Raw genomic sequence first — 14,288 nt, forward strand, 5'->3', positions numbered from 1 at the left:
GTACATCTTATTGTTAGTAATATGCACTACATACACTGTTGCAGCATGTAATTTGCTGATGTTATCATTTTCAGATGTTCACTCCCAGGTGTTCAGAGATCAGATTTACAAAGATACTGATAATAAAAGGTAGTAATAATGAAAACCACAAAAAAATTTTAAAAAGAGGTTTTCAACTTCCATCAGAATCAACTTACCATAAAGTTGTCAGAACAGAATACCGTCATAAGTTCGGGACCATTGTTGTTGTTCATTAGGTGTCGTCTAGTCGGTTCTGACTCACAGTGACCCTATGCACAACAGAACGAGATACCTGCCCAGTCCTGCACCATCCTCCCAATCGTTGCTATGTTTGAACCCACTGCTGCAGCCACTGTGTAATCCATCTCGATGAGGGTCTTCCTCTTTTTCATTTACCCTCTACATTACCAAGCCTGGTGTCCTCCCCCAGGGTCCCTCCTGATAATATGTCCAAAATACATGAGACAAGGTCTTGCCATCCTCACTTCCAAGGAGCATTCTGGTTGTATTTCTTCCAAAACAGACTCATTTGTTCTTTTGGCAGTCCATGAGTATATTCAATATTCTTCGTCAACACCGTAATTCAAAGGCAGTAATTCTGCCTCAGTCTTCCTTATTCATTGTCCAGCTTCCGCGTATATTATGAAATGACTGAAAATACCATGGCTTGGATCAGGCGCACCTTAGTCCTCAAAGTGACATCTTTGCTTTTTAAAGAGGTCTTTTGAAGCAGATTTGCCCAGTGCAATACGTCTTAACTGCTGCTTCCATGGGTGTTGACTGTGGATCCAAGTACAATGAAATCCCTGACAACTTAGATCTTTTCTGTTTATCATGATGCTGCTTATTGGTCCAGTTGTGAGCATTTTTGTTTTCTTTAAGTTGAGGTGTAATGCATACTGAAGGTTGTAGTCTTTGATCTTCATCAGTGCTTCATGTACTCTTCGCTTTCAACAAGCAAGGTTGTGTTATCTATCACAGGTTGTTAATGAGTCTTCCTCCAATCCTGATGCCCTGTTCTTCATATAGTCCATCTTCTTGGATTATCTGCTTAGCACACAGATGGAAAAAGTATGGTGAAAGAATACAACCCTGACACACACCTTTCCTGATTTTAAACCATGCAGTACCCCCTTGTTCTGTTCAAACGACTGCCTCTTGGTCTATGTACAGGTTCCTCACAAATACAATTAAGTGTTCGGAAATTCCCATCCTTTGCAATGTTATCCAAAATTTGTTATGGCCCATACAGTCAAATGTCTTTGCATGGTCAAGAAAACACGGATAAACATCTTTCTGATATTCTCTGCACTCAGCCAAGATTCGTCTGACATCAGCAATGATATCCCTCCCTCCACATCTTCTTGTGAATATGGCTTGAATTTCTGGCAGTTCTCTGTCGATGTACTGCTGCAACCATTTCTGAATTATCTCCAACAAAATTTTACTTGTGTGTGACATTACTTACATTGTTCATTAATTTCTGCATTCTGTTGGATCATTTTCCTCTGGAATGGACACAAGTATGGATCTCTTCCAGTCGGTTGGCTAGGTAGCTGTCTTCCAACTTTCTTGGCACAGAGGAGTGGGTACCCCTAGTGCTGCACCCATTTATTGAAGCACCTCAATTGGTATTCCATCGATTCCTAGAGCCTTGTTTTTCACCAGTGCCTTCAGTGCAGCTTGAGCTTCCTTCAATACCACCAGTTCCTCATCATATGCTACCTTCTGAAACCAATCCTTCTGGTACAATCTGTGTATTCCTTCCATCTTCTTTTGATGCTTCCTGGGTCATCCAATATTTTGCCCAAAGAATCCTCCAAAATTGCAACTCGAGGCTTGAATTTTTTCTTCAGTTATTGGAGCTTGAGAAATGCCAAGTGTCTTCTTCCCTTTTGGTTTGGGGGATACCTGTATTTTTCTCTTTTTTTTTTTTTTTTTTTAATCTCTTTTACATATTAGGGTTCCATAAGAGTTTTGTTTAAAAAAAAAAAAAAAGTCCTTCAAAGTTAACTAAAAGCCCAAGTGTAAAAACCTGTGACCTAGAAGATTTCTAAGGCCCCTTCCAGGTCTTAAGGCACCCCAATTTTATGATCTTTTAAACAATCAACTCTGCCTTACCCCTGAGACCACCGATTGTGTGCAGATTCTCTAACGTTCTGCTCTTATGATGTCTTATGATGTCTACCCTTAAGGTGGCGTTATGTTAGTTGTGGAGAAATACCACCAAACAGAAACACTGGGTGATGTGGCTTCAATTGGCCCTGAGAGACAATCAACCAAAGTAAAATATCCACATCTCAAAGTACTTACAGTAAAAAAATACTGGTCATTTGGCAAAATTAAACAGAGTTTGGTGGATGTAACTGGCTACCACTGTAGGTCATTATGTTCAAACTATTTAGCAATAATCAATAGCAGCTCATCTTAAGCAAAAATGTTTTGCTTTTGATATTGCATAGTAAAGTGAATCATGTAGTAATGCCTTTAATTACAGGATCAAATTCCACTTTTTAATTAAACACCAACATTGATACAAAAAAAAAAATTCATCACGATGAAAGGAACATCTACAAGTGACTTGAACTTATTATTACAACATATAGCACCATCAAAGCAGATAGGTAGATCTTGGAAGTACTCTTCCAAAGGCTCAACATGGCAAATGGCATTACCTGTCCTAGCCGATCTACTCATTTCTGTTTACTCACTCCCAAGAAGTGCAACTAATATCAATAGTGACAAAAGATTCAAGTGAAGAGCCAAAGGATATGCTGGTTTTTAGGGACCTCAAATCTATATAAATCTCATTCATAGAGAAAACAAGATCCTTATTAGTAAGTCATCTCTACTGGGTTCACCCAAGGAAAAATATTGTCATCTGGCTCAAATATGAAATTTATAGAGATCTGTTCAATAATCTCTTCAGTACTCTGCAATATAAGTTTTAGTCATCAATTTGGAAAGTTTGTACACACTGCTTTAAGGAGTCTGCCTGTATAGCTGGTTAATTACCTCTTTTGCATAAGCCCTTATCCGTATGCTCCAAATATGCAGCACATCTGAAAGATAGACTTGTTTTCACCCGAAGTGAAGAGACTGAATTTAGCATTACTAAGTGAGCTTCCCCACGCACCACCCCATTACTCACACACAAAACCAAACCAAAGAGTTCCAAAACCAACAAAAACAAAACCCAAAAAAGAGGAAACAATTTGGGGATGCTATTCCATTTAGCCTCAAGGTAGTATGTTCAACAGAAGGAACCCGTCAGAATTTGCAGTTTGAGTGCCAGATGCTTTTTTAAGGAAGAGGTGTATGGGCATAATTGTGTTCTCAGACATGTCATCACCTGACAGACATCAGAACGGATGCCAGTTTTCCAGAATCCTTGGCTACTTAGCTCCACTGTTACTTCTCTCCTCATTGTATTCTTCTGCCGTATTTTTTGGAGTGCTTCCTGGAAAAGAACTCATCATGATGAGTAATCCACGAGTTGTAAGGCAGTATTAAACCGAACATGAGACATTAGAACATAAGTTGGATTCATTCAATATCACCCTTATACTCAGGAACTCAAACTTCTTCATGCATACTTACAATATTTTATTTAAAATGAAGGTCAAGATGCTCGAAGCCTTGAGTATATGCCAGTCCCTTCCTAGTACCTAGATTAAAAAAACCTAAACCCAATCTACCATTCTCATGTGTTCCAACAAGCCCTTTCACTGCTTTAATAAAAAAAAACACAAAACATGGTGTTTGGGCACCAATCCGCACATAAAAATTATATTTATATCAAGTCTCATGTTAGGTATTTACATCTAAGAAAGACGGTAAGTAAATTCACCTGCACCCCACAAAATTTAAAAATTGGCTTCTAATTTGCAAACCCCTTATAAAAACCCTTGCAGCAGGGGTACATCTTGTTAAAAAGACAATAATGCAAAACTCCTGTGAGACACCATCAGGAATTAAACTCTTCCTTTTTACTGTCCTTTAAACAATTGATTAAAAAGATAATTTTATATTTGCACGTACGCAATTCAGCAAAAATCTCCTATGTCTTTTTATTAGTGAGGATTCATAAGAATACCGGCAACCGCGACCACCGACACAATAACCTCCACCATCTACTGAGTTCCCGCTACAGTCCATCTCCATGCTAAGGACGTTAAATGGAGTATTTCAGAAGCCCATACAACCACCTTTTTCCCTCTTAGATGTAGAGGCTGACTGGCTCAAGTCACAGTAAGTGACAAAGCTAGAATGCAAATACTTTTCCCCAGCTTCAAAATCTTGCTCTTAATACCTCCACAGCAGAGTAAAACTTAATTGAGCAAAAATCTATTTTGACATTCAAAACATTTATTCTTAAAATGAAAACTAAAACCTAAGTAATTCGGGAATGGATAACACTCTTCACTAACAAAGAAATATGGAATTTGGGATATAAAACCTTACGACATAAGCTCACCCTACTAAACTGACAGACATGGAAGGCAATCTTTTATAATTTTAAGACTGAGAAACATGAGTAAGACCCAATGTGATGTTATGTGCAGTTTAATTAATGATAAAAAGTCTGGTTTGGCAAGTTACTGAATTTTATTCCATTTCTATAAAAGATACATTTAATTCCCTTCGGTAGTAATCCAATAAAAAACTGGCCACTTTAGTAGGAAATAATGTTCCCTTAGAAACTACAAAATGGGGGAAGGGGGGCAGAGTAGTGTAATAATGGGCATGGGGAATAAAGCATGATCTTTTTTAAAGTTTTTTCCACCTAATTCTAGAAGTGTAGCGCTAATGCACCACTCTCGAAATAAACCTAAAGGGTATCACCACTAATCATTGAGGAATGTCTCAATACCTACCTCCCTCTGGGCCAGCTTCTGTTTGTCAGTTTGTTTAACTTTGGGACTATTTGCCAGGAGGTGTCGAAGCTTTACGTAACTCTTCCACAACTTCTGGTACCTAAGAAAAAGGACAGCCAGCCAACTTAGAAATGAGAAAGTGGATCTACAGTGCAATAAAACCAGTTGTTGCAACAGACCTGCCTGATTATAATGACATTATTTTGAAGATCTGTAATGACAGCAAACCTTCATTCTAAGGAAGGATGTGACTTTGTGGGGTGAGTGGCTGGCTGACTAAGTCATCGGGAACCTGATGATTAAGTTGATTATTACTTATTTTGGTTGAACGTGAGGTGTAACTTACACAACGAATCTATTGCTCTAGAAAGAATTCCGGAGAAAACACACCAAGCCATTTTAACTAATGGAAACATGCATCTTTTCTCATCGTTATCACTTTGAAAGCGACAACTTTTATTTAAATGTGTACTTTCCGATGTTTGTTGAAAGAAAAAAACTGCTAACTTAATAAGGACACGGTCGGTCTCTAAGGAGCCCTGGGGGCACAGCGGTTAAGTGTTCGGCTGCTAACCAAAAGGTCAGTGGTTTGAACCTACCAGCCACTCCACGGGAGAAAGATGTGGCAGTCTGCTTCTGGAAAGACTACAGCCTAGGAAACCTTATGGGGCAGTTCTGCCCTGTCCTATAGGGTCGCTACAAATCAGAATTTACTGGATGGCAACATGTTCGGTTTTCTGGTTTGTGTCAGTCTCTGAACTGCCTGTAGCGGAAGTTGGAATGTTAGAATAGAGAACCCCATTTATGCCAATACCCAAGCTATACTGGAGGGAGGAAAAGACAAACGGTGTACACCAATCTGCATTCACCATGACAAAAATCAGCATATGCACTGCAGCCAAATACGTGACAGCCCTGGATCAATCTAAAGGATACAGTCAAGCTGTCCCGGGCATGAAGAGCATATGTGGCCCTTTACTAATTCAGTCCTGCCATCTGAGAGTCCACGAGAGCCTCATCACATTCTACTAACAATGTGCTGACAAGAAGGGGTTTTCAAAAGATTTTCTGTCCTACTGAAACAGCTCCTTTCTCAGCCTTAGCTGGGCCTCTCCTTTTTGATAACAATTTTTAAGAGAACGGAGGAAAGAAAGAAGTACTTACACAGTGCCTGGTTCATTGCTTCATACTTTTATCCAAAGGGGGGAAAAAAAGAACAAAACCCTTTAGCCTCTTCTAATATATGTCAGCCAGAATTGTATTTATGAATTGAAAATCTCCCATGCCCTTTTCTCCCACTATGACTCCTTTTTAAAAATATTGTCAAGAAACTATTGGGTTTTCTTGTTTGCTTGTTTACCAAAGTAGGAAGTTCAAACAACCCTGAAGAGAATAATGGTGCTATTTTCAGTCCCAAAAACACCACCTTGCCAGGTGGAAAAGCCCAAATGTATAAAGTAACAATATCAATTCTAAGAGTGAGAAGTCGTGGCTTTTCTTTCCAACACAACATCTGACTTTGCACATGATCTTAAGCTCTTGCTAAGATGCCCACAAAATTGAGCTCTGCATAAATTCAACAGTGCTAGGAACTAAAATGGTGCTCCTTTCCGCTAGAGGGCACTGAAAATATAAATAATAACAACAGTAATTAGTATAATAGTGACATATAAAAAAAAATTCCTTAAACACTAAAAATATACGGATTCATGTTGGCCAAAATTGTCAGCAATAATCTGTAGAATAATAATCTATTACAGTCAAATATGTAGAAAAATAATTCTTTAGGAGCTACCAAAACTTGTTTCATTTGGAAACGTGGCTCATTTCATGTCTTAAGTTTTAAGAAAAAAACCATTCACGAAAGGGTATTCCTCTGCTAATTCAGCTGTTAGTAGAAGGTGAAAGTGGCTAAGACAAACACCAAGAAATATCTTACTGTGGGTCTCCTGCATAACTCAACTGTGCAGGGCGTATCCCAAAGTGAACGATTATTGGAAAAGTAATCACGTCGGGGTTGAACTGTTCACGATCCAGTTGATCAATGCGGACAGAGCTTGGTTTCTAGAGAGAAAAATCAAAGTCATTTATTCCCGTGAGAAGCCTTTAAGCATTGGCTTTAACCTAAGTAGAGAAGAAAATGTCATTTAGAACCCTTTAATCATGGCAGCTACACTATATAAAAATTATAATGTCATCCCTGTAAATGAATCTGTGCCAGTTGGCATAATGAACAATGATTTTGTCCTTTTTTGCAACCCACATAGAAACCTTTAAAAATTAAACTTTTAAAAGGACACCTAGTCAGATATAACTTTTCCTTAACCTCTCCAAAGGTACGGGGGAAGTGTTCCACATCATGGGGAAAACATGCTGGCTTATTCTGCTTTCATCTCACCTTCCAAATGAACGCCTTACTTCTACTCAGGATGCACAGATTCCTTTATATAATTATTTTTTCCCATTATTTCAAAGTGTACCTTCTGTAGTCCATTAGTTCTACATCTTGTAATTAGAAGCTGTGGCAGTACAAAGGCCAAATACAGTGAAACCTGTGAGATGGGACTGCCTTGTTTTTCCAGGTCTCAAAAGTTTTCCACCTTTAACAGGGTGTAGCTTACCACTTTTCTACTGATCTCTATTGGTGGAAAATAGTAGTTTTCATTCTCTGACAGATTTCTGCCTTACACCAGCTCAGGTTTTGCTGTAATTCAGTTTCTCTATGTCTGTGTAGGACATTTTTGTATTTTAATAAAGAGTCTCATAGATTTATTTCTTCAAGTCTAATAAAGGAAGAAGTGAATGGCTGGATCCTTTCACAGTTATACAAATGCAAGGGACCGTGATGAAATACCTTTCATCTGGAAAGCTTAACTTTGCAAAAAGGTAGTAAAATCACGTGACAACAGTACATAGCCCTGGTGGTGCAGCAGTTAAGAGCTACGGCTGCTAACCAAAAGGTTCGCAGTATGAATCCGACACTCACTCCTTGGAAACCCTATGGGGCAGTTCTGCTCTGTCTTTTGGGTCGCTATGAGTCAGAATCAACTCGACGGCACCAGGTTTTTTTATAGGTTTTAGGAGTTGGAGTCGGCTTGACAGCACACAACAACATCATGCTTTAGCAGCCTCCTTGCTTGTACTCAACCCTCAGGCAGTCCCTGAACAGAGACTCGATTTTTAGCAGCAGACGGTGGGGTCACTGGCTCAGCAACTTTAGAACCTAAAGCTGCAGAATTGACCCACACAGAAGCCCAGCAACGTCCAACAACTACAGTCTGGATGGTGACCTGACTGGCCTGGTACAGTGAGGTTTCACTACTAAAACCAGCAAGTCCCCAGCAACTGGAAACTAGCTGGTCACCCTACCTACAACTATAGCCCCCATCAGCCATGTGCAGAAGAGGATAAAACACAACTCAAACTAAAGTTTTTGAAGAATATTTCAATGCCATTTAACAATCAAAGTTTCACCAGTATATTGAAAAGTTCGCTTTTGCTTTCAAAATTAGTAACTGGAGAGGATTTTGGTCACTGGTAACCTAATGTAAAATTATTTCAAGGCCCCTCGAAAGTAGTAAAACATTATTTAACTCTAAGAATTGTTTGTTATTTTGTGAATCAAAGCAGTAGGATATATTTTTAAAAGAAGAACTACACATGGAAGAATGTAACTAAATTTGTCATGTTTCCATGCTTTTAAACAGCATGTTATGGTACCATTAAAGGAAAGGGTGATTTAAATTACCTATAGACAGAGGGATCAATAGATAGATAGCCACAGTGGAGTCAATTCCAACTCATGGCGATCTGATGTACAACAGAGTGAAACAACACCCAGTCCTGCATCATCCTCACGACTGCTGGCAGGTTCAAGTCCACTGACACAGCTATTGTGCCGATCCATCTCACCTAGGGTCTCCCTCACCCTCGCTGGCCCTTCGCGTCACCAAACATGATGTCCTCCTCCAGTGACTGTTCCCATCTACTAACATGTCCAACGCAACTGGTAGGGCAATGTTCTGTTGTGATCCATAGGTTGTCACTACCTAATTTTCAGAAGTGGATTGCCAGTCTTTCCTTTCTAATCTTAGTCTAGAAGCTTTGCTGAAACCAGCCCACCAAGGATGACGCTGCTGGTATTTGAAATACTGATGGCATACATTCCAGCATCATAGCAACACTCAAGCCATCAGAGTCTGACAAACTGACAGATGAGTGGTGGAAAATATCTATATTACCTCTGACTTTATTGGGGTGGGGGAGGTTAAATAATTTCTAGCCTTTGATCACACTCTACAACAGCTATCCTACCATTTTTATATTCTTGCTAATGAAAAAGGTATTCCCTGGCCAAAGCAAGTGCTTACAGAGGGAAATTAATTATTTTAAGTTCTGCAGCAATAAAAGTATTTTGTGTCACCACAATAGCTTGAAATATTTAATAAATTTCTCAATATTCTTACCATTGGGCAATCTTTCAAAGCAAGTACTACAGAGAATGAAATATATTATTGTATCTACCTTGAACTATGTATAACTTCTACACATCTTTAGGTAACATTAAAAAAACACTGCAGTCGAGTCGATTCTGGCTCATAGCGACCCTATAGGACAGGGTAGAACTGCCCGAAAGTTTCCAAGGAGCGCCTGGCGGATTCAAACTGCCAAACTTTTGGTTAGCAGCCATAGCATTTAACCACTACACCACCAGAGTTCTCTAGGTAGCACTAAAAAAAGATTAAATTTCAACGTGTTCCAAAACCTGGCACCCAAACCTACCCGTAACCTGTTGTCACTTAGTCTACTCTGACTCATAGCAACCCTATAGGGCAGAGCAGAACTGCCCATGGGGTTTCCAATGAGCAGCTGGTGGATTCAAACTGCCAACCTTACAGTTAGCAGCTGAGGTCTTAACCACCGCTCCGCCAGAGCTCCAAACGTACCTCTCAATTTATTGCTGACTGCGTCCCAATATAAACCTCTCATCCTGACTAATCTGGTTTCCTCATTATCCTCAAAACTGGTCTCATACCTTCCCAACACCTAAAGACCTCACTGTGGTACTACCTCCTCCACGAAGCACCCCCTGGCAAGCCTGGTCAGTGATCTCTCCTATGTATTTCTAAAACTACAGGCTTTACTGGTTGGTCCACTGATTCAACAATTCATCATTCACTTCTTTCATATGTATATGCCCTGCATTTTCACCAGGGCAAGCATCTTATGGCTCACACAGCAGTCAATCGACAAACATTAGCTGAGTGATGACCATGTTGTTGTTAGGTACCATCGAGTCGGTTCCAACTCACAATGACCCTATGTACAACAGAATGAAACACTGCCTAGTCCTGCACCATCTTCACAGTTATTGCTATGTTTGAGCCCATTGTCGCAACCACTGTGTCAATCCATCTCGTTGAGAGTCTTCTTTTTCACCGACCCTCTGCTTTACCAAGCATGATGTCTTTATCCAGGGATTGGTCCCTCCTCATAATTTGTCCAAATTATGTGAAACGAAGTCTCGCCATCCTCGTTTCCAAGGAGCATTCTGGCTATACTTCTTCCAAAAACAGACTTGTTCATTCGTCTAGCAGTCAATATTCTTTGCCAACACCATGATTCAAAGGCATCAATTCTTCTTCCATCTTCCTTACTCATTGTCCAGCTTTCGCATGCATATGAGGTGACTAAAAATACCGTGGTTTGGGTCAGGCACATCTTAGTCTTCAAAGTGACATCTTTGCTTTTCAACATTTTATAAAGTTCTTTTGCAGCACGTTTGCCCAATGGAATACATTGTTTGATTTCCTGACTGCTGCTTCCATGGGTGTTGACTGTGATGGGCAAATGTCACTAGGCCTTTGGCTCAAAAACGAGCAATAAATGAATCAGGAGCACCTGGGGATTTTTTAAACTACACATTCCCGGGTCCACTGCCTGGACTATATAGGGTGGGGCCACGGCATCCCTAGTTTTTTAAAAAGTTCCCCAACTGATTCTAGGATCTAAGGAAAACTTAACTATGCCATGAAAGGAAGCCTCAAGGTGGATGTGTTCCTAAAATATCCACTATAAAGCATGGGAATCTTCAAGTGGACCAACCAAGACACAAGCTACGTCTCCTACCACCATCACTCCCCTCCATTTTCCAACCCAGCTCTAAAACTGGCCAGAGAAATGTAAATATATTCAACTGTTAAAACGAGAAAAATAAAATTCACAGTTTTATTCTCATATGCTTTTACTTTTATATTTAAAATTACTGTAACGATTATTTAACCTGATTTAACAGTGTAAAAGTGAAAATTATATGATCTCCTAGTTTTAAACAAGTTTTATGTTTAAACATATTTTTATTAAACACTTTCACTTACTGGACTTGTTTAAAATAATCAGTATAAGCTGGAATATTTTATTTGGAAATAGCAACATTTTGTTTGTGCAGATGTTACTGTCATGCTACAAAGAGTTGATATGGAGTTATTATTTTCACAAATCAAGGCTATTAAACAATTTGGCAGCTTTTTAAAAATAACAGCTTTGTTTAAATAGATTACTGGGTTTTTTTTACATTAGTTTTAATTCTCCATTTTCATAAAATTTTATGACAAGATCCCAATATATAACTATATTATGAAACAGTAACATATTTTAGAGAAAAAAATCTCTATCTGATATATAAAACAGCATTTTATATAAGAAACTAGCCATCTTTCAATTCCTTGCTTTTAATTTTATATTTCAACTTTAAAAATTAACCTAAGAAGCTAATTTTTAAAACAAAAAATTTAACAAGTCAATAAAATTAATGGGAAATATTCTTAATAATTTATAATAATTATAGCAAAGGATCAGTAAGAGGAAGAAATAATAAAAAATAAGACAAAGACTATTAATAGGTAATTATCAAAAGAAAATATGAATGGCCAATAAACATAAAATATTAGTTTTCACTACTAGAAATCAAAATAAATACAAGAGTTAACTAATTTTTTTTTCCTCTCAAATTGGTAATGTTTCCTTAAACTAATATAACCAATAGGAAGAAACTGGTACTCTCATATACTTCCAGTCAGAATACAAATTTTACAACCCTTCTGGAAAGCAATTTGCAATATGTATGAAAAGTCTTTGGAGCCCTGGGGCACAGCGGTTAAGTGTTCAGCTGCTAACCAAAAGGCTGGCAATGTGAATGCACCAGCTGCTCCCTGAAAACCCTGTGGGGCAGTTCTGTTCTGTCCTACAGGGTCACTATGAGTCAGAGTCAATTCAACAGCAATGGGTTTGGTTTTTTTGTTTTATCGAAAGCCTTCAAAATGTGCATACCTTCAATATACTAATTTCACACACAGGACTTCTCTCTAAAAAACTAAATGGACACATATGCAAACACATATACAATCCAACGTGTGTGTATATACACCCCCCCACACACATTCAATATAGTACTATCTACTACAGCAAATACATGGAAACGACCCACGTACCCCACAATAGGGAATTATTTAAATAACTTATGTACCTTTTTTAATTACACTTCTAAAGAATCTTAAGACTAGGTAAAAATGCTGTTGCTGGTGTTAGAAGACGAGGAGGAAAAACCTGAATATTAATATTTAATAGTATGATGCCAATGTTGTTTCAAAACAGTATAAAATATATCTACTCCTAAAAAGACTAGAAAAGTAAATAATCTCCAGAAAATTAAATCATGGATAATTTTTATTGTCTTTGAGCAGTTTTTCTATTTTTATTTTCCTAATTTTCTATAGTAAAGATATACTGCTTGTATACTAAAAATAAAAAATCAGATTTAAATGTATCTAAAACTTTGAACTTCAAAATTCTCCAAAATGGGCAGATAAAATTTACTAATCAGGTGAATGTATTACCAAAAACGTCTAAATCATATAATTATTCTTGTTTACTAAATATTTGGAGGAAAAATTACCTAAAGGACAAGAATCAATGAATACTAAAAGCTTTTAAAATGTTCTCTTAGTGTTTTTTGTGAAACATCCAAACCTGGAAAAGAAGGTGCCTCAGTCTCTGAACCTGTGAACTCCAGAACATACCGTTCCGGGGTTGGTAACGATCATGCCTTTGCACTCCTCTGCGTACTTCTGCCACTCCAGCTCTTCCCACTGAAGCATGTTGGCGATCTCCTCCTCCGGGACCAGGGCTTTGCTGCACCGCAGTAGGTAAAGAAGAATCTGGTGCATGGACAGCACCTCCTTGCCTCCATCTTGAGTGGGAGTGGAGAGGAAAGGGGGGAAAAAAAGGCTATTCAATCAGTAACAAATCACTCACTGAATAAGGGAAAGCAGGACAATGGGGGGGCGGGCATTTATAAACACGTAATTTTCATTTTACACTGTTTAACTAGGTGCCAAATAGTAAGAAAGCCATTCGTTTCACTCATGAACAGTGCTCCTAAACCAACTTATTTACTAAAATGGCAACAACAACATTATAAATGATAAAAGGCTCCATTTGTGAGGTGTGAATATAAAAAAACGCGGGGGAGCCTACCTGAATAAATTGAAAACCACCTAGCCTAAAGAACCACAGTTTATAACATACAGAACCATGTTGTGTCTTAAAGATTTTATCATTCCTTTTAGGGTAACAGATGAGGGCTCTTGAAAAGTAATATCACTGACTTAAATTCTAAGCTTTTATGAGATATATATGGATGTTTTCAACAAGCCATTGTTGCGTTACGGTCTAATTTTTTGGTGCTAACGCGCTGCACCTGCCATGATGAATAGAGCTGAAGAGTCTGTACTAACGTCACAGAAGATGGTTACGGAGTTCAGCACATGGCAAAAATACCAAGTATTCTGAGGCTAACAGAGCATAGACCACTAAGTACAGACAATAAAAACAACAAATTACCTTGGAAAAAGCCAACCTGTCCCATACTTGATGAAGCAAAAATATTTGTTTAATGTGGCCATTTATGTGGGGTTCACATACTTCTGGCCTTCTCTTCGGGCTTAGCTTCTGGACCAAAATTTGCAAGCAACTCTATACCCCTTTACATTCTCTACTCCCACCCAAAAAAAGGACAAGAGCCCTTAAAGTGGAGAAGACAATTACTACCCTCCTCTGGGTCATGAGATATGATAGAAACAGTAGTGCAGGGCCAAACACTTCATGGAGAAACAAGGATGGTGGGAACGACAAAGCATAAATGAGGGTGTCCTCTCTGTGGTAGAGGAGTTAATGGTACCCAGGAGTTTGGGGTACTAGAAAGCAGAAGATAAAATATTTTAATATGAGTTATTGTGGTCTAAGAACTTGGACAGTCCTAGATATATCTAAAAAAGAAGAGAGAAAATATCAAAACTTCCTTTAAACACATATTTCTTAAGCTAAGACACT

General features: G+C 38.4%; 1 protein-coding gene across 4 annotated transcripts in view; it reads right to left on the reverse strand.

Annotated features, from left to right (window-relative positions):
* The window catches only part of DROSHA (drosha ribonuclease III), a 138,352-nt gene that overhangs the window by 65,337 nt on the left and 58,727 nt on the right, over positions 1-14,288 (reverse strand). For 3 of the 4 annotated variants that reach the window (XR_007514375.1, XM_049861672.1, XM_049861673.1), the window contains exons 15-18: positions 12,977-13,146; positions 6,838-6,962; positions 4,899-4,998; positions 3,374-3,481 (exon numbers count right to left, since the gene is read on the reverse strand). Coding sequence is in view for 3 of the 4 variants with exons in the window: in XM_049861672.1 (XP_049717629.1) it covers positions 3,374-3,481; positions 4,899-4,998; positions 6,838-6,962; positions 12,977-13,146 (503 nt within the window). In the remaining variant the exon portion in view is untranslated. The remainder of the gene's footprint in view (positions 1-3,373; positions 3,482-4,898; positions 4,999-6,837; positions 6,963-12,976; positions 13,147-14,288) is intronic. The other variant, XM_049861674.1, reaches the window with a different exon arrangement.

Source organism: Elephas maximus, chromosome 2 (genome assembly GCF_024166365.1).
Source record: "Elephas maximus indicus isolate mEleMax1 chromosome 2, mEleMax1 primary haplotype, whole genome shotgun sequence".
NCBI classification, from domain to species: Eukaryota; Metazoa; Chordata; class Mammalia; order Proboscidea; family Elephantidae; genus Elephas; species Elephas maximus.